The following is a 24,166-nucleotide window of genomic DNA, read 5'->3' as shown; positions in this document are numbered from 1 at the left end:
CTAAGACTGGATGACTTAGTAGCTTAAATATAATTACTCGATTGAAAAGGATGACATGACCAATGGCCGGCAACGTTCGACCGTGGGCCGGCTTGGCACCGGGGAGAACTCCTGTATACTTTCTCACCACTGCCGCCAAGGCGTTGCATCAGAGCCTCCGTCGCACCATCTACTTGGTACCCACTACAGCCCCCTCTCGCAGCCGATGGCTAGCGCGAAGAATAGCAGAGCTTTGGAACATAGTGTAACTGTGCCCCAGCTCTGCCTTAGAAAAATAACATATGTGGGTAGCTGAAGCTATCATCCGGATGTGTATGTGGAATTAAAAATTCGACATTCCCGTCCGGACGATAGCTTCAAATACCCATGACATGAGCAAAAAACAAATCTACGCTAGCAATCGGCTGCAAGAGGGAACTGTATAGAATATTCAAAGAACTCCGCGGAGAAACAGGAAGAGGTTGAGATGTAATGCCAACCTCGTTCTCGAAGCGTAAGTACAGGAACTTGGCGCCAAGTGGCACCAAACCCCACGCAACCTCTTTGGAGGTACTACTTCCGCACTTCAATTAGTCAAGCGACGATTCTCCGCCGGAATTTATTGTCATTCTTGCACAGGATGGAGAGTTGGGGAAGAACGTCCGGTTTTGAGGGCAGAATCATTTTTCTTCCATGCCATCTTTAGAAGCTAACCGAAAGGGCGGAGCTTACATACTCTCCATGTCAGGCGTACAAAGAGCACGGCACCATGGAATTGCAACTTTTCAACATATTCTTAGATTTCCGAGCCACTTCTGCCTTGTGCCGCCCGAAAGGCAAAGCGAGGATTAGTGCGTCAGATAAATTTCAATGCTGCCCAAAACAAAACCCAGAAACATTGTAAAACAAAAGAAAGCAAATAAAAGAACCATCAATCTAAATATACGGTTTTAAACTGTGGGTTTGATTTTAGCCACCTGGTGAGCAGCATCCAACCAACGCAAACCCGATGTGCAACAGGCCCGTTCCATCGAATCAGCATAACGTAGACGACCGGAATAGACGCCATTGCACTACCGTCCGCATCAACAAATGAAAAATCAAGTCCGTCTGGACCAAGCCCGGCGCAGACCTGTGCCACCTCTTCCAGGGATGGCTCATTATCTTCGAATGAGTCGCGCAGAAACTGCAATACCTTTTCCCACATATCCTCATTTTGAATGTAGTGTTCGAGGTAGTCCCCTCCCACGGAGTATGGAACCGGGAAGCAGCCAAGTGAAAGTGCTATAAGCTCTTCCTTTGGATGTTCAGATGAAAGCAAGTTCAGTGCTGTTGCCGCATCTAGACTGATATATAAAGAACCAGCAGGTTTTCCGTCTGCGTCCAAAATGAATACATTCATGTCCCAGTCGTCATTGCACTTGAAGTGAAAGAAAGAAGACTGGACCCGTCCCCTTAGCGTGCTTTCAGTCAGACCTAACTTAGCTTTCGTCCCTGGCCAGAGATCGAAATTTTCTTGTTGATCGCTGAAGACACCACAAGGCCTGCCATGGACAACCTCTCGTTCCAACTCTTGATAGCTGTCCCAATGAAGTTCCAACTCCGTTACTAGGTCGAGGAAAGTGTAGTCCTTGAAATCAGAAAATGGCCATGGGGTCTCAAGGCACCCGTGACTCCAGGCGATGGCAAGTATAATCAACGCATTGCTGCTATCTTTCACCTTGTAAAGTCTCTGCCGAGTTTTGGTAGACGGGAACATGCAGATGGTGCTCTGCGATTCTGCATCTGGACTCTCCCAAGGACCTGTGGGTTCATAACCAGCTCCTTTACGTAGCCTCTGATCCAGAGCTTTATGGTCTTGCACGGGGCAAAATATAGACCCTTTCTGATGCTCCCAGGCCACCAATGTACCAACGAAATAGTCGCTCAGAGTGTATCGTGCAGGTCCTACCCAGGACGACCAAGACCAGCTGGGTGATGGCACATAGCCACGATCCACTCTCTTCTCTGTCGCATCGCTTCTCCAGAGACGCCAGAGTAGTGCCTCGTTGAAGTTTCCTCTTGGAAGGCCGCAAAAGAATGCATTCTTCTCTCCGATGAATGCATGCTGTATTCCAGCGAATGCATTATAAATGTCGGAAGAGTGGCTGAGAAGACGACCTGTGTAGCTGAAGACGTGTTCGGCCCAAATGTCGAAGCTCCGCATGCCATCATCCCGGTTGACACGGTACATAGCCCCACCGTGACCGTGGTCTGCCTGGGTGGGGTCTTCATAATATGTTTCCTTGTCGCATATGAAGACGGCCTGGACTGGAGTGAAGTAAAGCTTTCGTCTGGCAAAAACGGACTCTTGGTATGTCCAGGCGCGCAAGTTCCAATCAGATTCGTAGCTAAGTCCGTGTAATTCGAGGACCCTATTAATGAAAACAAGTCCATCTATTGTAACTTGCCTTTGGACTCCAGGGAACCTCGGGCTTACGCCTGGGATTCCTGCATCCATATCGCCTTCCGTGACTACGATGACTAGATGAGCTGCGGCATAGATCCTGGCCATTTCGTCATATTGTTGCTGCTTTTTCTCGTTGTCGTCTTGAACAATGCAAAGCCTATCAACCCAGAAATAGTCGATGTGAAGTTGGCGGCAGACCTCAATCGCATCTGCAATGGTAGCTGGAAGCATGGAAGTGTCAACTCCACCGTCGTATCCCAGCCGCTCGATGTTGGATAGCTCAGCCTTTAGCTTTGAAGGGTTTGGATTTTGGCCCCACACATAGCTGAGTGCCGCAAAGCGGTAGCGCATGTTGCCGACGATGAGCCGCTTCCTTTGGATATCGATAAGCCGAAAGTAAGTGGGAGCGGTCGTTGAATAGGACTCGCATTTCGGATGGGTTGACACGCAGTCATCCAGCCAACCAGTGATTCGGTCCCATGAAACTGTCCTTGGGAGAATCGACGGTGCATCCTGGGGAGCGTATGCATGCAGATCGCAAGGCTTGAGGGGTCTGTCACGCATTATCCTCAAATAGCTCTCTCCGCTATAATATTCATTTAGGACACACGAGATTTCGAACAGCTCAGGTTTTGGAATATTTCTTCCTTTCTCCGTAACCCATGTTAGATATTTTTGCTGCATGACGGTGTCATTCCGCACCATACGGCACAGACGGCAGTCTCTCGTAAGATCATCCGCGCTCTCACTGGACTCATATCCAACTAAGGGAGGGTACTGTTGGCCCTCAAGCGATATGTCGAGGGAGAGATATGAGCATCTATCATCCTTCCAGTAACAGAAAAAGTGCCGAGGCCGTAGGTGCTTGCAGAACGGGCAAAGATCGTTGTTCGAAGAAACGTCCTGTTGGCAATCGACGCATTCATCGTGAAACAATGAGGCGTGGGTTATTGGCTTCTCGTCATCATCTTCCGGTGTGAGCGTGATCTTGATCATATTGCAGTATTGACAATTGGGTGGTTCGCTGGCAGCTGAAGCATCATGGTCGAGAGCCATATCGAATTGGAAGAAGTGAGAGTAATGGGGCCGAATTTTTAGGACAATTGGTCTGCAGATGCAGGAAAGTCAATTTGGATGGAATACAATCGTTCGACGAAAGCTGCTTTATGGAGAAAATGCTGCGCCTCATGAGAAGTGGGGTAGCGAAAATTAAGCGCGGGAGTGTGTTCTTCACCGAATCAGCTTGCAGAAGCAGCCCCACCCATGAGAGCGAAGGGCGCTTACAGAGAAGCTATCGTAGCCAAAGGCTAGCGCGAAGAATAAGAGAGCCGTAGAACAGCAAGTAACTCTCCCTCAGTAATCTTTGTATATGTAGAATTTTTAATTCGACAGTCTTGTCCGGACGACAGCTTCAACTACCTACATCGATGAGCAACGTCTGAGAGTAGTGGCTATCATTCAGGAATGAATGGATATATGCTCATCCTGTATTAACGTCCGGAAAATTCAGTTGTCCATGCCATGGGCAGAAGAAGAGAAAGTTCACGCTCGCCTCCAGCTGCAATGCCAATCTGTGCCTTGGATGTACCACTGATGTTTTAGCCGGATCGTAATTTAGGTTCATTCACCTGTAAGCGACAGGTAGATTACTACACGCATGGAGAGGTATGAGTAGATCGTAGCCAAACATAGATTCATTCCTGTCAAAACCCGACTCCCAAGCCTGCAACTGTAATACATATCTAGCGGTATATAGTATAGAGCCCGTTTCCGATTCTATACTAATGGTTTTATTGAAGTAAGTGGTGTGGCTTGCACCATACACAAGTGACTCTTGAACCTAATACTCGCTTTCAATAGAAAAATTGCTCCGAGCTTACAACAGACTTGAATGTATGCAACCACCCCTTCACCTTAGTTTATACAGTGGGAATCTCCCCGCCAGAAGCTCAGCGTAGCATTCCGACCGGCCAAGAACTTGGATCACGCTACGTGTCGCTGCTAAAAGCCTTCACGTGAGCCCGTGTAATACAGTCGCCTCGTTTCATCCCAGAATCTAGTCATGGTAAATTTTCCGAAAACCCCGAAGGTAGGCTAGTAAGCTTCATCTCATAGAATAATACGAGAAGGTGACGAATGGAGTGTGAAACTGACTCATGCACGATCTCTATAAGCATTTAATGTAGAAGTAAAAGGTTGTAGGTTTGAGTTAATGTATCATTTGTGTGTATAAGTAAAATACAGCGAATGTGCTATTGTACAAATATTTGTGAGATACTCTCGCAATTTCTATTGATGTGTGACTGTGACACTCTTTTCGACAATTTGTTAAGGCAACCATCGCACGCATCCCAGTGGCACGAGCGTCGCCTCCCGGGGTATAGCGTAGGTTTCTTAAGAACGGATCCATTTACTAGTGATGAAGACATAGCTTTCACGATTCAACATAAGTCATGGTTCCGAGAGCATTCGTACTACGTAATGTCCTATTGGCTAGAGCTTTGACAAACGCTGGCTTGAGCCCTTGGAATGAAGCGCACACGCTTTTGATCGCAGTACGGATGTATTTAAAGGAGTCTGACCCTCAACAAGGCATTCATCGACCCCCAGCCTTTTTACCTCAGCACCCCACTCGTTCCAACTACAGCCTCTCGCTACAAAAATGAAGACTTCCGCAGTCCTTACCACTGTCTTTTTCGCCATTGCCTCCTTGGCAGCTCCTGCTCCCATGCCGGAGAACATCAACCCTAACGCGTGCATCGATGTGCAGCCCGGCTACCCTGCCGGCGTCTGCCCTTCTCCTTATACGTTTTCGTACCTCAAGTACTGTTCCACCGGCGACCGTGGTGTCGAAAACTGCCCCACTATCTCCGCAGAGCCCAAGTGCTGCATTGTTTAGGCGCAGGTAGGTTAAACTGTCACGACGTGTTTTGGCTACTTAACTGACGTGACACCGCGATAGGATTCATGGAATGGACTGAGGAGAATTGCCGTAACCTCTAGTGGGATGCACTTTCAAGGTATGTTGCTAAGGCTGTGTAAAATGCAGCATTTAAATCATTAACTAAATCTAGATAGACTCGATTTACCGGTTCTGATGTTTAAATTTATGGATTGTGCCTCGAGGGGACAGCTGAGAGAGATGCTATTCACACTGTACCATACACGCGCTATGTTCTATCTATACATTATTTCACTTTAGTCTATTTAAGGAATGCTTTTGAATGAGACAATATAAGCCTAATGATTAGCTGGCCTATGCCTGATTTGCCCGAAATTGTTCAAACTTCCTTTTATTCTCGATATTGAGTTACGCAGATGCATGGCCAGCATCACTTACTACTCGGGAAAGAGAATGAACGGGAATCTGTAAGCAATTTCGTGATAAAATCGGTAAGGTAGCATTCATGCATTCAGTGTGGAGTGAACCGCTAAATCATCAAAGATTAAACATGATAGACGGTGTGCAATAAACTGATGCCGTGAAGTGGCTTTTTGCGGTGATTTCGCAGCCATATTTGAAGAGGTAGTAGTAGAAGTGGCATGGTCTTACGCATATGTTTTGCCAACTCTCTTTATTCACTATGTTGTTCGTAACTACCATAAACTAAACTCGTCTCTTCATATCCAGCTCAACATCATACAACGCCAGCCAGTTACTCTTGTCTCTGTTGAACTGCTCGTCGTTCTTCTGCTTCATATTCGGCCTCACTGAGACTTCGTATTGGCTGAACAGCTGGTACACTAGTGCATGCACCATCTTATCACCGACATTGTAGCCTAGACACTTCCGCGACCCGTACCCAAACGTGGTCAAATTATACCTCAGCTACCGCAAACCTTAGTGTTAGCAAACTAGATCGAACCCTACACGACAAAAAACCAAAGAGACATACCTGCTGCGGTGGAATCTTCGCGAAGCGGCTCGGGCGGTACACGCGGCTGTCGGGGCCCCAGAAGGGATTGCGGATATTGATGGCGTACGAGTCAATCAGGATAGTGGTCTGGCACAGGGCATTTCGTCAGCTGAGCTTGTTCTGCTCCTATCTTCATCTGGACGACTTGACTGACATCTTTCGGAATGCGGTAGCCAGCAACGATGCGCTCGCGCGGCGGCTTGTCAGGCAGGGTGAAGGCCGGGACGGGCTGCAGGCGCAGCGACTCGAGCAGGCAGTAGTGCAGCAGAGTGTCGCGCTTGCCGAGGTAGCCGTTGACGTCGTAGGCGTGGGCGGCGAACTCGGCGCGGAGGTCTGCTTGGACATTGGCGTTGTCGGCGAGCTGGGAGCATGTAAGTTTCGTTATTCTCTTGGGCTGTTGGGGGTACTTACCAAGATGACACAGGACGAAATGACGTGCGTCGTCACGTCCAGATTCGCAAACAGCGACTCGGCCAGCGTATGCAGCACCTCCTGCTTATCAATCTCGCCCGCCTCGGCGCTCTGCCACAGCGACACCAGCGGGTCCTGAATCCCAGCCTCGACGCGGCGCTGGACGGCCTCGCGCGTAAAGGCCTCCCACTGCTCGATGTAGTCCCTTGCGCGCTGCCACGACGGCAGGTTCAGCCACTTGGCGAGGGGCGAGCGGTTGATGCCGCCGTCGATGGCGCCGGCGAAGACGGCGGTGAAGAGCTGGCCGAGGTCCCACAGGCGGTCGACCTCGTGCTGGTTGAGGTCGGTGAAGAAGAGCTTGGCGACCTCGTAGTAGGGGAAGCGCATCAGCGCGTGCGAGGCGTTGACGGTGAAGTGCTGTTTGTCGCTGCTGCTGCGATCGACGGCGTACTGGTCCAGGTTCTTGCAGTAGGTGGTGGCGGAGTCGTTGAAGGAGTCGAGGTATTGCAGGGATTGCTTGTGCGAGAACATGGGGTCCAGGGTTTTGCGGAGCTTGGTCCAGCGGTTGCCGTTGATGAGGCCGATGGCTTCGCCGAGGAGCTGGCTGAAGAGCCAGCCGATGTTTGCGGTCTTGTCTTTGGTGTGGTTGGAGGCATGGCTGTATAGAGCCTGCACGTCTTTGGGGTCGGTGAGCACCCTGTTTTGGGTTAGTAGTTGAGAAGAGCAATTGTAGGAGCTGGACTTACACTTCTGGGGTTGATCCGGCCCAGATTCGGTAGATGCTGCCGTACTTTTCGTTCCACGCATACGAATTCTCCCTTCCACGAAGAAACTTGTCCTTCGTGTTGCCATTTGGGAATTTGTAGGCAGGGCCCCTGATGTTCTTTCCATCCTCAATGCTAGGGATGAAGTGGAGTCTTGACACTATCGCCTGTGGATTTGTGAGTAAGCATTGTGCTGCTTGTCGTTTCATACACTTACGTTTAGTAAGACATCCAGAATTCTGCGAGCGGCAGGTGATTTCACGATCAGGACCACGGCAGCTGCCAGAGCCGCAACGATGGCACCGATGTGCATGCTACCTGCAATTACTGTAGCCATCCCGAGAATGCGCCGAGCTTCTAACCACTCACTGGGGAACGGGATGGAGAAGGCCACGAGGGATTACCCATCCTACCGGGTTCCCACGCGGTAGTTAATGCAAGGTAAACGGTGACTTGCCGACAACACCCTTGAGATGCCGATCAAAAATTGGTAGGGTGAGTCTCATATCATCTGGTTGGCTGCCAAGCACAGGCATCCGTGGATATTCGCCGTGAATATCTTCCGCGTGGAGACTTGTGGAGAACCCACGCGGCAGGCGGGGAACTTCGAGATTCGAGACATCCAGGTGTCTGGAATTCTGCGCGACCGATCATTAACGGGGCGGATTTTTCCGTAAGGCCAAGCGAGACGATCGGTCTTTGTACGCCCGATGGGGAAGTGGAGCGGTGGTTGTTCGGCAGCCGGAGAATATGGCGCCGGACCTCAGTTCTCGAGCACCGACATTCTCTTGGCCTCGAAGATGCAGTGATGATAAGGTGATGATCAGGTCCAAAGGATGTGGGTGAGAATCTCGCATCTCCGGTTTCACACCACCCGCTTTCTGGGCCCACCTTCCAATTACCTGCAGCCATTCAACATTCGTCACAATGAAGTGCCTCATTCAACTCTTCCGCGAGCAGGTCGCGGCACACCCTTCATCGATTGCTGTTGAGGACGGCAACGTAAGTGGTGTTTCCAAGCAAGTGACTTACCAAGAGCTAGACGAACTCTCGGACAACTTCAGCCTCCAACTACGGCAACATGGCGTTCGGCCAGGGGACATTGTTCCCGTTCTCTCAACACGCTGCATTGGCGCCATTGTTTCGATTCTGGCCATCCACAAGCTGCGGGCTTGTTACGTCCCAATCGACCTGGATACCTGGGGCAACGACCGGATTGAGAACACACTGAGCCGGGTCGAGGCGAAGCTTGTCGTCACGACCAACCAAACCGCATTCACCGGCTCCAAAAAGAAACAGGTCATCTACATTCCACACGATGGCAGTGTGGCAAGCAACCCAGCAACACCACCCGACTCCCCACACGACGAGGATCCAGCCGGACAGGTTCCTGACGACTGGGCGTACCTGATCTTCACCAGCGGGTCGACAGGAAAGCCAAAGGGCGTCATCGTCAACCAACGATCAATATCCGCCCTCGTAACCGAGCAGAATGAGCTCCCCTTCAATCTGCACGCCAGCGTAGACAGCAGAGTCCTACTCATCTTCTCCTTCGCCTTCGACGGTGCGCCACCCCCTTCCCCCTTCCCCCCCCTTCCCCCCTCTCCCCAACCCCCCCCTACTAACCACCCACCCACAGCCTGCACCTACGTCATCAGCAGCACCCTCTGCAACGGCGCGACCCTCGTCCTCGCCAGCCCATCCACCCTCGAATCCGTCGCGTCCACCTGCCACATCTGGATCGTAACCCCCAGCATCCTCTCCGCCATGGACCCGTCCTCGCACGACTACTCGCGCGCCACGCTCATCATGATGGGCGGCGAGAACCCGCCACCTTTCATCGTCCCCACCTGGACTGCGCCCAGGCGCCGCCTGATCAACATCTACGGCCCCACCGAGGCGACGTGCACGGTGCTCATGTCCGAGATGGCGCCCGGCAAGCCCGTCGTCATGGGCGCGCCCATCTCGTTCTGCAGCGTGCTGCTGGTCGACGACGCGGGCAACGAAGTCGTCGGCGACGAGGCCGAGGGAGAGATGCTGCTCGGCGGGACGGGCGTGGCGGTCGGGTATTATGGGGATGAGGAGCTGACGCGGGCGGTGTTCGTCGAGAGGGACGGCCAGCGGTTCTACCGGACCAAGGACTACGCGCGGCGTACGCAGCACGGCTTCGCGTTCTGCGGGCGCAAGGACGCGGTGGTCAAGAACCGCGGCTTCCTGGTGAACCTGGAGAGCGAGGTCGAGCCGGCCATGCTTGCTGCCTCCACCTCTTCCCCGTCCTCCTCGCCCGCGCTCGCCGCCGCCGCCATCTCCCACCACGGCACGCTGATCGGCTTCGTCACCCCCGCCTCCGCCGCCCAGGGCCTCCGCGAGCTCATGCTGTCCAACCACACCACCTCCGCCTTCCTCGTCCCGGACCACATCCACGGGCTGGACGCCTTCCCCTCGACCGGCAACGGCAAGGTCGACCGCAAGGCGCTGGCGGCGCTGCACGAGGCGACGGTTTTGCCGGCGTTCATCACGCCCGAAGTATTTCTGCAGGGCGTGCGGGACGCGGGCAAAGAACTGACGGCGCTCGAGGCGGTCAGGCATGCGGTCTGCATGGTGCTAAGGGTCGTGCAGGCGAGGGTGGATGATGGTGCGAGTTTTCGTGCGTTGGGGGGCCACTCGCTGGCGGCTGTGATGCTGGTTTCGACGCTTAGGAGGTTGGGGTTTGTGATTGATGTTGTGGGGGTGTTTGTGCATGACACAGTGAGGGGGATTGCGGGGGCGGTGAAGAGGGTGGGGGTGGAGGGGGGTGGTGGTGGTGGTAAGGAGGAGGAGGCGAGGGGAGGTGATGAGGAAGAGAGAAGGAGGTGGGCGGAGGTGGTGGGTGAGGAAAGCGCGGCGCCGGCGACGGATATGCAGGTCCGGATGGTGCGGGGGACGGTCGACGATCCGTCGCTGAACTTCATCAAGATTGGGGTGTCGTTCGATCATGGGGCGGACGAGACTTTCTTGGGCGCGCTACGGTCGGCGTGGAAGCAGCTTTCCCGGAGACATTCGATACTGCAGTCATCTTTCAAGCTGGATGCAGCTGAGCCGCTTCAGTTGCTGCAGAAGGACGTTGACATCCCCTGGCAGGAAGACGTCGTCTCGTCGGAAGATGAGTGGAAAAGGGAGTATGATGTCTCAGGGGCCATTGATCCGGAAGACTTCACTTCGTTCGAAGAGCAGGACCTCAAGGCTCTTTCGAGCGTACGGGTGATAGTCTTGCCTGGTGTCCGATGCCGTCTCATCTGGACAGTCCATCACTCACTCATAGATGGCTGGTCGGCAAGTGTCATCCTCAACGACCTTTGGGAGCTTCTACACGGCAGAGAGCTTCCTCCCACTCCCCAGTTTTCCGACGCTGCTTGGTGCATGCGCCGCCTGCTCCAGCGCGAATCCTCAGCGGCCAAGGACTTCTGGAAAGCACAGCTTGGAGACGTTCAAGACATCCCGCGCCTCCGTGTTCCTCCGCCGGAAGACGCAACCTCCAAGTTCTTGTCAGAGAGACGCCGCAAGCTTTCGAAAGTCAAGATCTCGGATCTTGAAGTGGCTGCGAATGAGTACGGCGTCACGACGGCTGCTCTCGTGTACGCTGCATGGGCTGTGGTTCTCTCTCGGTACTGCGACTCGCAGAAGGTGGTTTTGGGAACGGTGCTCTCGGGCAGAAGTCTGCCGCTGGAAGGCGTGGAGAAGATCGTCGGCCCGCTGATTAACTCGCTCCCGATGCCTGTTGCGCTTCAGGAGGACGCAACTGTTTCGGAGTTCGTCAGGCAGGTCTTCAGGTCCATGTGTCAGCTCCTCGACTACCAGTGGACTCCGAACTCCCTTGTGCAAGAGGCGACGGGGAGGAAGGGCACTGACTACTTCGACACCATACTGGCCATCCAGTACGACTTCCCAGGACACCAATGGCCGAACGCGCGGTTTGCAACACCATACGATATCTCAATTGCCGAAACTACCGAGACGCCGCTCACTATCATGGTAGATGCTATTGAGGGTTGCCTGGATGCGAGGTTCTTGTTCCGTCCCTCGAACTTCGGCGCACCCATGATCGAGCGTATGATCAACCACTTTGAGAACGTCCTCGCGTTACTCGGTGATAGGTCTGGCGCGGCTGGTCCTGTTGGCGAAGTGGCCAAGAACATGCTCAGCAAGGAAGAACAGCATGCCAGTCTCAACTGCTCCGACTACATCGACGAGCCATACGTGGGGCCCGAGACTCTTGCCGAGGCGTTCGAGCTCTCGCTGTCTCAGTACCCAGACCAGCTTGCAGTCGAAGGCTTGGATCGGAGTCTTACGTACAGCGAACTGGACACGGAGACGCGGCGGGTTGCAAAGGTCCTCGTTCAGCACGGCGTCAAGGCTGGGGATATTGTCTGCATCATTGCCGATGGTTCAATCAACTGGCTCTTGGCGATTATGTCAGTGGTACGGACGGGAGCTGCGTATTGCCCTGTGGACAACAAGTTCCCTGCCGAGAGACAAAGCTACATGTTGTCTCTCTGCCACCCTCCGGTCGTTCTGTACCCGAGCGCTTCCATCAGACAGAACCACTCTGGCCATGCAGGCGCCGTGCAGCTGGACGTAGAGACGATTCTGGCCTCGGAGTCAGATTCGACCTTCGTCCCCAAGAGCCAAGCGGCACCGCACGACCTCGCCGTGATCCTCTTCACCAGCGGCACCACGGGCTTCCCCAAGGCAGTCCAACTCGAACACAAGCCCATCCTCTCGGTCCTCTCCTTTGCGCCCACCCGCCTCCGCTCCAAGCCAGGCCAACGCAACGCGCAGCTGCTCTCACTCGGCTTCGACTGCTGCGTCACCGAAGTCTTCTCCAGCCTCCTCTACGGCGCAACGCTGGTCCTCAAGGACCCGGGCGACCCGCTCGCGCACCTCACCAAGGTCGACGCCATCGTCGCCACGCCCTCGCTCGTCACCAACCTCGACCCGGCCGACTACCCCAACCTCAAAGTCGTCACCTTGATGGGCGAGCCGCTCCCCGTCGCCCTCGCGCGGCGCTGGCTGCCGGGCCGCATCCTGCAAAACAGCTACGGCCCGGCCGAAACGACGCTCATGACCAACGCGCACCAGCTGCGCGCCGACGGCCCGATTTCCGTCGGCAAGCCAATCCCGCGCGTGGCGTTCTACATCCTCGACGCCATGGGGCGCCCCGTGCCGACGGGCGTCGCGGGCGAGATCTTCGTCGCGTCTGGCTTGCAGGTCTCGCGCGGGTACCGCAACAACCCCGAGGAAACCACGTACCGCTTCCTGCAGGACCCGTTCCGGCCCGGGTGGAAGATGTTCAGGTCGGGCGACATGGGCCGCTGGAACGAGGACGGCGACACCGAGATCATCGGCCGCACCGACAGCCAGGTCAAGCTGCGCGGCTTCCGCATCGACCTCGGCGACATCGAGGCGACGGTGGCGAGGCTGGGTGCACCCGGACTGGGCGTCGATAACGTCGCTGTCGTCGTCACGGGCGGCGCGCTGCGGGCGTTCGTCACGCCTGCGTCGGTCGATACGCGCGCGCTGATGCAGACGCTGCGGGATCACTTGCCCGAGTACAGCACGCCCAGCAACGTCACGGCGCTGGACGCCCTGCCGCTGTCGCCGAACGGCAAGGTCAACCGCAAGGAGCTGGCCGCCATGCACATGCAGCGCGACGACGCGCTGGAGCCGCTGAAGACGGATACCGAGCGCGCTGTGGCGGATGCCTGGGCGGAGCTGCTGGGCCGCGACCAGAACCAGTCGCCCATCGGCGCGCTCGACCGCTTCTTCGACCTCGGCGGCCACTCGCTGCTGCAGATCCGCCTGGCGCAGAAGCTGTCGAAGCTGTGGGGCGCGAGCGTGCCGCTGCGGACCATCATCCGGCACCAGGTGCTGCGGGACCTCGCCGCGGCGCTGGACGAGCATCTGGCGCAAAAGCCTGCCGTCGAGGCACGCAAGCCGTTCGCTGAGACGGCGAAGGTGCCGAGGGGGGAGGAGAAGACGCCGGCGTCGTATCTGGAGCAGGAGATGGTGCTGAACCAGATGCTGGCAGACGGCTCGCCCGTGTGGAACATCGTCTACGCCTGCAAGGCCTACGGCGCCGTCGACCTGGACGCGCTCGACCGCGCGTTCCGGGAGACGGTGGCTACGCACGAGGTCCTGCGCTCGCGCTACCATCTCGACGACGGCGTCATCATGCGCTCTCTATCCGAGCCGTCCTCGTTCGCCGCCAGCCATGCTACATGCAGCGAAGACGCCGTCGCCGACTTCCTCGCCCAGAAGATCCAGCGGCCGCTCGACCCCTTCGCCGACGCCCTGATCCAGCTGCACACCGCGGCCGTGACGCCCTGGAAGACGGTCCTCGTCTTCGTCATGTCGCACATCGTCGGCGACGGGCCGACGCTGTACAGAGTCCTGCAGGAGACGTCTGCTGCCTACGCCCGCATCACCTCTTCCTCCTCCTCTTCTCCCTCCCCCTCTTCCTCCTCCCCCTCCCCGTCCTCCAACCTCTCCTACCTCGACTGGTCCCACTGGGCCCACCCCGACTCCTCCCCCACCACCACCATCGACAACGAAACCTCCACCTTCTGGCACACCGCCCTCTCCGCCCGTCGCCCCGCCCTACCCCGGCACAACCACCACCCCTTCGCTAAGCCCGCTCCGGCCGCTACTTTCCGCGGCGGCCTGACAACCTGGACGCTGCGCCCCTCGCTGCGCCACCGCCTCGCCCGCCGCGCCATGGAGCACGGCTTGTCCATGCACCAGCTAGCCCTCGCCGCGACGTTCCTGGCACTACGATCACTTCACCCAGCTGATGGTGGTAGTGGGAACGGAGTAATGGCGCTCGGCGCGCCGATGACGCTGCGGACGGAGGCGGGGACGGAGCGCATGGCGGGCTTGTTTTTGGATCGGCTGGTCGTGCCGCTGCCGTGGGATGGCGTCGATGACGAGAGCGTCACTGGCGGCGCAGAGGGAGAGGGATCAGGACAAGATGGTGATGATGATCTGGCGTCCTTCCTCGCCACCGTCCGCGCCCGCAGCAGTGCCGCCCTTGCGCGCTTCGTGCCGCATCGCGTGCTGAGGCGGGTGCTTAACCAAGCTGGCGCCGACGCTTCTGCCTCCGCTTTCCGCCAGGTTGACGAAGCAGACAGCGACGCGTGCAGCAATGCGGGAGGCGAGCTCCCCGCACCCCCCAGCCTCGCCAACCCCATCGTCGACGTCGTCGTCGCCTTCCACACGGCGACCGAGTCGGCCGAGCGGCGGAAGGGCTTGTCCCTCTCATCAACCAACGCGGCAGAAGTCGTCGAGATCCCCGTCGAGCAAGGCGGTGGCCGGCCGCGCGGCGTGGCGAAGTTCCCCGTCATGGTCGAGTTCACCGACGACGGCGAAGACGCTGGATTGCACGTCGAGCTGGAGTGGGACACCGGCGTCGTCGAGCCGAATGTCGCGGAGAGGCTGGAGGAGGCGCTTGCGGGGGCGTTGGAGATTTTGGGCTCGTGTTCATCTCAGGGTGGTGGAGTGAGGGCGATGACGGAGGCGTTGAGGCGGAGCCACGCTGGTGGCCGCCGCGAAGGGGATGTGGAGAGTGATGATGGGGGGTTGCCGACGCCGGGGGAGGAGGAGGAGATTGCGGTGCGGTTGCAGCTTGGAACGGGGGAGGATAGCGAGAGGGCGGAGAGGGTGGTGAGGATCAGGGAGGCGATGGCGGAGTGTTTGGGGTTGGAGAGGAAGGATGTGGGCTGCATGCGGTCGTTTTGGGAGTTGGGGGCGGAGAGTATGGATGCGGTTAGGTTGATGGATAAGTGTGAGAAGAAGGGTTTGCGGTTGGGGTTGAGAGATATTTTTGATTCGCCGACGGCGGATGCGTTGGCGGGGTTGTGTTAAGTTGGGGTTTAGTCGGCGTCTGTAGTATATGTTTTGTTTGTTTAGTTTGTATAGTAGGGAATAATTGAGAATTTGTACGCGATAATAACCTTTTAGGTCCCCCGTTCCAATTTCCGCTAGCTCTTAGTCAGTCAGGATGCGACTGTGACGTACTGCACCTTCGATCTGGGGAAGCTCCAGCAGGCCCACGATAAGAAGAGAGTTATTCTGCTACAGAAATAGCAGACTTGGAAAGAACATCCGGCTCTGGAGTGTCAGCTTGAATCGGGAAAGGTAATTTTCCAATCAAGCCCCTCTCAACCGGAGTAGCGCGATATTTAGATGATGCTGTCCTTTCTTTTAAACTCTGTGCTCATGTATGTCAGATTCAGATTCGTATCCTACGTCTTTCTTTAGTCGAAGGCTACAAATTGAGTAGTAGTTTCTAAAGCCATTATTCCGGCTGAAACGCGCGATCGCTTGTAAACTACGTCTCGGGGATATGCTTATTGGCCGACCATTATCTACTCAACTGCGTGATAATGCGCATTGTAGGTCTGACTATATAGCACCTGCAGACATAGTCTCAATGCTAGACTCTCTAGCCATGAGCGCGAGTAGTATGGTGCAGCTTATACGCTTGTAATTGGTTCCTTCCAATCCAGAATATGATTTTGCTACCAACTTTAAGAATCTAGTCGACCAACAGTCTAATATGGCCAAATCCCAGCAATGATAGCTGAGATTCGACGTACTTGATCGTTTGCCGAAATGAAATAAGTCCTCCACGACACGCCCCGGCCTCCAAGTGCTGCGCAAGGCCGCTCAGCGTAGAAAACGACTTGATCCTGACGGGCTTTTTGTCGGAAGCCAGCTCTTGAGCGAGCAGTAACGGGCAATGGAAGAGATGCGGGGCATGTGCGGCCGAGTTAACATGCGCCTGGAATGCAGCCGCGCTGCGGAAGGCAGGGCGATGGGGGCAGAGCGGGCACGCACGAGGGCGGTATTCGACCTTGTTGCTTTCGCGGTTGCTGTTGTTGCCTCCGTTGCTGCTGTTGATGATGCTTGAGATATCCTGAGTAGATCTCACTACCCGTGTCTCCGGAACGCGGTCCATGTGAGCTTGCATCCAGTCGTCAGAGGCCTCGCTTACTGAAGGGGTGAGCATGGCAGGGCGATCAAATGAATCTTCGCTTTCGCATGATTCAAGTCTTGTCTCTGCTAGCTGTTCTGGGCCTGCGATTGCTGCCCGATCCGGGCTGTCAAGGTCAGCGATGAAAGCTTGAGAGGAGCTCAAGGACTTACCTCATTGAGTCTATGTTTTCAATCGCAGTATGGTCAACGATCTGTCCCTGATGATCATGTGCAATGACCATCCCGTTCAACCTCGCACGTGTCATCCCAGAAGGGCACCGCCCACTTTCGAGGTGGTTGAGTAGAGCGGATGGCGTCGGGAACTTCTTGCTGCACAATGCCCCTGTCGGGCACGGAATGATCCTAGGAGCCTTGTGTGTACGTTTGTGCATTTTCAAAGCCTTTTTGGTCGCAAACCTGTCATTACATTTCCCGCACTTATGCTGGAGGCTAGCCTGTGGTTCGACTCGAGTGGCGTGCAGTCGTGGTCTGTGTGAGGGGCACGATCTGAAGTGCCGTTTGAGCCGTTCGGTAGATCCATACACCGTGTCACACTTACAGCAGTGCTTGTTGAGATAGCCCGCGGTCGGGTAGTCGTGTCCACAGTCACAGCAGGAGTACTGGGCGCCATGTTTGGCGGTGCGGGCATGGAGGTTGTGCTCCTTGGGGTTAGAAAAGAAGATGTTGCACTCTAGACAGAAGCAATGGACTGCTTCAGTCTGGTGGCGTCGTAATCCTTCTTGTCTCTCAAAGCGTTCATGACACAGCGTGCATTTTGGGTGGAATAATTTCCTGTGAGCCGCGCGCCTTTTCTTGCCAAGCGTAGATCCGCACAAATCACACATCCATTCGGCTGAGCCCGGCATTTTTGGGTGTTCAGATGAAAAAAGAGATCTTTTGTGGATTTATCGAAGAGAAGAGACAAATAACAGCCCTTCGTGACCTTATAATGGCTGTGAGTGGTTGAGGCTTGAATTTGCGTTGCCATGGAGCAGAGAAACCTAACAGTTGGGCTAGGAGTAGAGTATTTGACCCGGTATGTGCAAGGGACCAAGTCTCAGTAAGCTCCTCGCATGGCTTGCCACCCGATGCATGCCTCGAGGGCGAATGTAGTGTAGATCTTCAGCATAGCAAAGGCTCATTGGTTCAAGCTAGATGGATGGAACGGTTGATATCCGCTCCGCTTGGCTGATTCGAGGTTGTGGTGGATGCATCGAATGAGGTGTAGCATCCTCACCAACCTAATCATAGGGTTACACGGTGCGACTAGTGTACATGCATTCCAGGATTAGGTATCTGGAGGTAGTAATGCAAAGTTTGGCAGAAGAGGGCATTTCAGCAAGGGGCATACGCAGGAAGCTCCCATTCCAGAAGACAAGGTCGGTGCTTCATCCTGCTAGAGAGGAACCACTGTTTCGGAAAGAGACATTTTTCCAACCACCACCTTGCAAGTAACCAGTACGGCATATAGCCGGACTACCTCTGCCCCATGACTGAGAACTCGAACGTAACTGCGGTCTGTATAAGAGTGGATTAGATGGGGATTAATCTACTTAGGTTTTGATATCTTTCGTGAAGACGTATAAGCCCTTCGTACATTAATGTGTCTTTTACCCGATACTGGCATAACTCACTTTTCAGCCTAATTACGCTCAATGATTACGCGGCGGTTGTGTCGCCCCACCGGTTCTAGCGTGGCCACATCAATCATTGCTTAAACCATACGTGGCTATGTAGAGCACGAAAACCTTGCCGGTGCGTGTCACGTAAGCAAGGTAGCCCCCCGTACATCATGGAAATGACTCAAATTAAAAACGATGACGGCGGCAACTGGGTTTTGCGCGTGGGGAATGAACGGACCGGACGTGCTCGTGGATGGTGCTAGTCTCAAGGGCACTTTGCGCATCCCTAGCAGCCGCATTAAGACTAGCAGATTTCTAGAGTAGCGGCGCGCGGCATCACCACTCGATAGGTTCTATGGCTAATTGGCTGCTCACGGATCGACGATGTCACTTTAGACTATGTTAGAATACTAGATGAAAGACTTAAAAGACCCTCGCTCCCTCAGTGAAACCTTCGACCTTTGATTCGACGCATCAGTACTTCGCTACAGAAATCGACATAATTTTCGAGCTGAGCTACTATGGAAATCGGAGACACCGTGAGTTCATTCAATGAACGAACAGAACATTAATTACACGATCTAACTTGCCCTGCAAACCAAGACGCGAATACTACGAAGCAGCAGTGTCTGCGGAGTTCTCATATTCCAAAGCGTCGCAAGCGCGGGTCCATGTGCGTACGGCATCTGTCAAGCTGGATGTTCGGCCATTGTAATGGCCTGCTACGCAGCGGCAGGGTTCACGTGGGGGAGCGACGTCAGGGGCGACAGCACCAGCTTCGATAATCGCGTGTAACACAGCGTTCGGGACGTGTCAAGCGGCCTGTGCAGCGGTTCTGCTTGCACAAACTTTATGATATTTTGAGGGACTTTTCGAGATGTACTATGAGAACACTTATTTCACCATCTTCCCGCAACCATGGTGAAATGCAGACTACTCATACCAACATCAACCATGACTCGTGCGGAGCGAAGCCGAGCCTCCAATTGCTATGCGAATCAAAGCACGTGGCGCTAGGGAAAGTAGTAGCGGTGCGCCAAGGGCGACAGTAGAGTGAATATATCTTAAGAAGCAGAAGCATTCTCGCTGTCGGCACAGTCACCGAGTCTGTTGGGCTCAGCCTGGGGCGATACCGCAGCACTGCGCAACAAAACAGATTCCAGAGTCTATCAAAGGGGAAATCCACACCGCCCACGTTGCGAACCCTTAGTGGGTAGGCACCTAGAGAACTCTATGCTTCGTTGTGAGAAGCATACGTTTTGGAGGAGTTTGAGGCGCTGGCCGAAGCCAGGGAGCTGCTGCTCGATGCGGTGCTGCCAGGCCGTGTTGCGGAGGCGGAGCTGGCTTTTCTAAGCACTTGCTATTCGCGGTTGTGACTAGTTGAAAACGAGAAAAGTAAGTCCCCCAGATGCCATACTCAGCGCCATAAAGTCCCTCCCGCCCAGGCTTCTTAGATTGTTGAAATCCCGAGCAATCTTGGCTCCGCACACTCGCAACGACAGAAGCTCATACAAGGTGCACGAATCATGGCCTGCTAACGAACTTTAGCCGCACGTCGAGATGTGGTGATCCGGGAACGACGGCCGCTTCCGGCCTCCACAGGTGCAGGATGTGACCGGCCTGCTCCCTTTCCCCTGGCCACATGCACGAACGACGGTGAAACGCCCAACGGCGACCTATCCCGGAAAGCAACGGGCCCCTACAGACAACCTCAGTGCACGATGCACGTGCCGGAGTACTGGTGGGGAGGTGGGCAGGCGAACAGCTGGAGAGCGCGCACTATATGGGTGATGAAGGCACAGGGGTGGTGACGGCGCGGCGGCTGTCACCTGTGCGGGTAATTCCTTCGATCGCCATTCTGACGCCACTGCCGTGCTACCTCACCTCGCCCACCGTCTCGTCCGCTGTACTGATGACCCATGCCGCACAAAACTTACCCCACAACGCACGAGCACTATCCCAGCTTCTCCATGTCAGCGCGAAGACGGTTACCGCTAACTCGCGACCGCCTACAACACCGTCCCTTATCACATCACGGTGTGTTCGGTTAACTTGCCGCAATCTTCTAATGTGTTGGCAGATAGCGACATCCATTATTAATCTAGAGTTCTAGACACGTCACGCTCGGCTAACGGTACGATCGCACTCGCGCCCTATGAAAATAAGAGTTAAGGCTGCTTACAAGCTCGATCGAGTAAACAGAATAGATAGCGGCTCGCGGGACTTGTGACAATGGCACCTTGGACCCCCGGAACTCGGTGCTTTCGCCAATCGGCGAACTCGAAAGGACAGATGCGGATTTGATTTTAATGTTTCTGTCAGCCAACAGCGTCTTGTTCACTGAGCAGTCTAATGACCCATGGTATTCTGCGCACTTCCCTTGCTGCTGTCTTAACAAATTTCACCTCGAGGAAGACAACAACGTACTTATGTATTACGACGACGAAACCTCCTCTCCATTATCAACTTGGTTCACGAATGTCCGGGCTTGTTGGTTGCGGCGCTTGGTGTGTTCCGCGTCGCTGATCCCAGGTGCGGGCCAGTGTCTCGGTCGGCATGGTGGCTGGCGATAGTTAGAGATGGAAAATCGATGGTCAGCTTCTCAGCTACGGGTTGATGGGCGATTGGAGAAACAAGTCACTGGTATCAAGTCTGGATTATTTCCGAGCTTCTAGGTAACACGTGCCTCCCAGAAATTTGCGTTCCTTAGTCAATGCAATGATCTCAGCCATGGCTCCATGTCGTCACCGATCCGTACAGCAGCACGAGCCTACTTCTGCCTGACCCCGTAGGACAACCGGGACGAACGAAAGAAAAAGGAAACTTCAAGGGTCATAGACTCTGTATGCTCAGTCTTCTCTGACTTTTTTGTGGACTCAACCCATTCAGTTCTAGCGCATCAATAGTAGTATGATAAACCATCCATGCATGAGACCTGGCTGTTGTAGCAACTGATGAAAATATGCAAACTCTATCTGCACCGAACTGCTCGTAACCCGCATGGTCCACGGACCCAGCCTACTACCGCACTTCCATCCATGCAGCAAGACCTCAAAGCCGACCATCGCTTGAGAAGAACCGCCTTCAGAAAACCCATGTCTGTATCAGTCATGCCGAAGAGCAAAAGGAAAAAAAAAAGGGGGGAAAGCATCACCCACGCCCGCATCCCCTCACCACCAATCGTGCGGCAACTCCTGCTTGGAGTACTGCTTCGTCGGGCCAGTGAGCAAGTCCGCATCAGCAGCACTTCCTCCACCAGCACCACGGTCACCATTCTCAGCCTCAACCATCCCACCATTCTGCTGCCGCTTACCCTGCAGCGCCGAACGAGCCGCCGGATCTGTGATCCTCACCGCCGCACCGTTTCCCGTCCTGGGAACCGGCGTACCACTCCTGCTCGACCTCTGGCTCCTTGGACCACCGCCATTAGTGTTGCTCCCGCCACTCCTCCCACCCTTCTTCTCCCTCGGCGGCGCCATATCCACGCGGATCGGACGACTCCAGAACTCCGCGCCCTTACTCTTCTCAAACGCGTTCTTCGCCTCGACCGGAGAGCCGAAGCTGACGTAGGCGACGCCCTTGGTGTGGCCGGTGGCGTGGTTGATGGGAAGATGTACGTCCGTGATGGTGCCGTACTTGGCGAAGAAGGCCACGACGTCCTCGGGCGTAGCGCGGTAAGGCAGGTTGCCGACGAAGATGCAGTCGCTCTCGGCGGGGTTATCGAGGCCGGGGGGCGGGACGTACGGAACACCGCCACCGCCACCGCTGCCATTGATGTTGTGGTTCTCTGCGGTGGTGGTGCCATTGACGGGTTTGGGATTCCCGCCGTCGTCGCCCTCGCCGGCGCTGCTCCAACCGTCGGCGTCGTCGGTGATGCGCGTGACGGCGTCGGCGATGGCGTCGGCCATGCGCTTCTGCTGGTCTTGCTTGCGCTGCTCCTCGACCTCCTTGGTGCCGCGGACGGTGGATTCGCGGACGGCGAGCGCGAGGAGTGCTTGCAGCGTGTAGACGGCGTCGTTGCCGCCGTTGTGCAGCTTCCAGCCGACGATGTCGAGGTCCGCCAGGATCTTGCCGAGGGATGTGCCCTGCGGGTCGCGCTTCCAGTGCTGGTGGAGGAGCTTGGTGTCGATGATTTCGAGCAGGTTGGACAGGTTGAGCGGGTTGTAGCCTAGCTTCTGCAGGAACTTAACGTCCTGGTTGGGATCGTGGCCGACGAAGATGAGATTGCGCTTGCCGTCGGCGTTGACGACGGAGGGGTCGTCATGCTGGGCAGCGGAGGAGCTTTCGTCGCCGTTGGCGGACCAGAGGCGCTGGGATTCGGCGGGGGTCAGCTCGGCGGAGAAGGGCGGCCGGAAGCACGAGGCGACGATGGACGGGGCTTCGGCGAGACGCACGAATTCGCTCGTGCCGAACTCGAAGCTGCCAGCGCAGCCGGCGACGTGGCGGTAGTTCTCCAGGTGAGCGTGTTCGTGGATACGGAAGTGGCGGGCCCGTATCTTGTCGAACCAGTTTTTGGCGTCCTTGCCGGGAGGTACGTCGATGATGTCCAGCACATCAAGGGTAGCAACTCCGACCTCGGTGATCTTGCTGGTATCCAGCTCGAAGGCCTCAATGTCAACGCTGATGAAGATTACATTCTTGTCGAAGAGGAAGGGAGCCGGCTTCTCAGCGTCGACGGGAGGTAGCTTGCGGGCGGCCTGGGCAGCTTGGAGGTCGGCCCAGTTGAGAGTGGCGTCCTCCAGCGGGTCTGGTTGTACAAAAGTCAGCAATTCGTATCTGGCTGAGACATGATCGAGACTTACTATAGCCGTCGCCCTTGTCAGGGCGGAGGCCCAGGTAGCGTTGGGTCCTCTTGAGCAGGCGACCCCAATTCTGCTGATGAGTGATGCGCTGTTCCTTGCGCTTCGCCTTGGCAGCTTTGCTTTTCGCCTTGTTGAGCTGAAGGGTCTCTTCGATCATAGCCTTGTAGGCCTCGATGGTGGGCTTGTCGGCAGAAGGGAGGGCAGGCTCACCAGGAGCCTTGTAGCTCGGCGGAGGCACCCTGTGCTGCTCCATGTCGTTGTACTCGTCACGCGATGAAGAGAAGCCGAGATAGCGTGGAGTAAAGGCACGATGGGGAATATCGAGAATTAGGCCGCAGTCACGGTGGTGGTCGGTCAGCTGGAAGTCGATGTGGCGCTTGTATTGGTTGATTTCATGAACGAGGAGCTGGAACTGCGTGAGGGTTATGAGGACGAGTGGCTTGCTTGCGAGGTCGGCAGGAGGCCAGACGTAGTACCTGTCAGCAGGTTTGGGTCAGCAATGCACGTGTCCGATGTTTTGTTTCTGGAACGGTCGAGTTGTCAGAAGGTCGGGGAGTCGAGACACATGCGGCAGGAACACGCGTGTGGTCAAAGCTTCAACACCACAATTGACGAACGAAGTGACTTACAGGTCCCAGTCTCTGCTCCAAAACTGATTGCGGTCAAAGAACTTCTTGGCAACTTGGTCGGAGTAGGCACGATTCAAGAACTTGTAGGGAAATTGGCTGGCGGCCTTGATGGAGACGTAGGCTTCGCCCCAGGGAGCAAGATCACCACGGCACAAATCGACAGCCGGCGAGTCCTCGTGAGGGTCGGGTTCGTGGGAGCTTTCGGAGCGGTCGGGCTCGTGAGAGACTGTGGAGCCGTCGGGCGAGGGCGAGCGGTCTCGGAGAGAAAGGGCTTCTGCAAGAGCTTCGATTTTCTGTTCCGCGACGGAAACGGGGGCCTTGTCGTTGGAGTTGGGCTCTGGTGAGCCTTCGCACTCGCTGGGCGTCAGTTCTTTTTGGCCGTTATGGTGAGGTTCAGGATCGACGCGAGGCGAGGAAGCTATGGGCAAGGCGAGAATATCATCGTTGAGCAGGTCCAACAGCCTCTCTGCGCGTGACGAATGCATTGCGAACGGACGTTGACGATGCACGGACCGAGCGGGAGGACGTGACGTTGAGCGATGAGGTTGTGTCGGGGCTCACCGCACGAAGAAGGCATTTGA

The 24,166-nt window shown here is 55.5% G+C and overlaps 4 protein-coding genes across 4 annotated transcripts; 2 read left to right on the top strand and 2 right to left on the bottom strand.

Annotated features, from left to right (window-relative positions):
* Positions 1-5,090: 5,090 nt before the first annotated feature.
* LTHEOB_11449 (uncharacterized protein) lies at positions 5,091-5,327 on the top strand (the record flags this gene model as incomplete). Its single annotated transcript, XM_035508206.1, has 1 exon — positions 5,091-5,327. One exon carries the CDS (start codon positions 5,091-5,093, stop codon positions 5,325-5,327), a length of 237 nt encoding a protein of 78 aa, XP_035366378.1.
* Positions 5,328-6,035: 708 nt separating this feature from the next.
* On the bottom strand, positions 6,036-7,833 carry LTHEOB_11448 (Cytochrome p450 monooxygenase; the record flags this gene model as incomplete). Its single annotated transcript, XM_035508205.1, has 6 exons — positions 6,036-6,257; positions 6,325-6,432; positions 6,500-6,706; positions 6,757-7,453; positions 7,503-7,687; positions 7,738-7,833. The coding sequence occupies 6 exons, from the start codon at positions 7,831-7,833 to the stop codon at positions 6,036-6,038; spliced, it is 1,515 nt and encodes a 504-aa protein (XP_035366377.1).
* Positions 7,834-8,447: 614 nt separating this feature from the next.
* Positions 8,448-15,419, top strand: LTHEOB_11447 (AMP-dependent synthetase/ligase; the record flags this gene model as incomplete). Its single annotated transcript, XM_035508204.1, has 2 exons — positions 8,448-9,084; positions 9,160-15,419. The coding sequence occupies 2 exons, from the start codon at positions 8,448-8,450 to the stop codon at positions 15,417-15,419; spliced, it is 6,897 nt and encodes a 2,298-aa protein (XP_035366376.1).
* A 5,905-nt stretch (positions 15,420-21,324) lies between these two features.
* LTHEOB_11446 (Qde-2-interacting protein) lies at positions 21,325-24,070 on the bottom strand (the record flags this gene model as incomplete). Its single annotated transcript, XM_035508203.1, has 3 exons — positions 21,325-22,901; positions 22,957-23,432; positions 23,586-24,070. 3 exons carry the CDS (start codon positions 24,068-24,070, stop codon positions 21,325-21,327), a joined length of 2,538 nt encoding a protein of 845 aa, XP_035366375.1.
* Between the last annotated feature and the right edge of the window lie 96 nt (positions 24,071-24,166).

Source organism: Lasiodiplodia theobromae, assembly GCF_012971845.1.
Source record: "Lasiodiplodia theobromae strain AM2As chromosome Unknown scaffold_49, whole genome shotgun sequence".
Classification (NCBI taxonomy): Eukaryota; Fungi; Ascomycota; class Dothideomycetes; order Botryosphaeriales; family Botryosphaeriaceae; genus Lasiodiplodia; species Lasiodiplodia theobromae.
The sequence above is the reverse complement of the archived record's forward strand: the minus strand, read 5'-3'. Positions and strand labels throughout refer to the sequence as shown.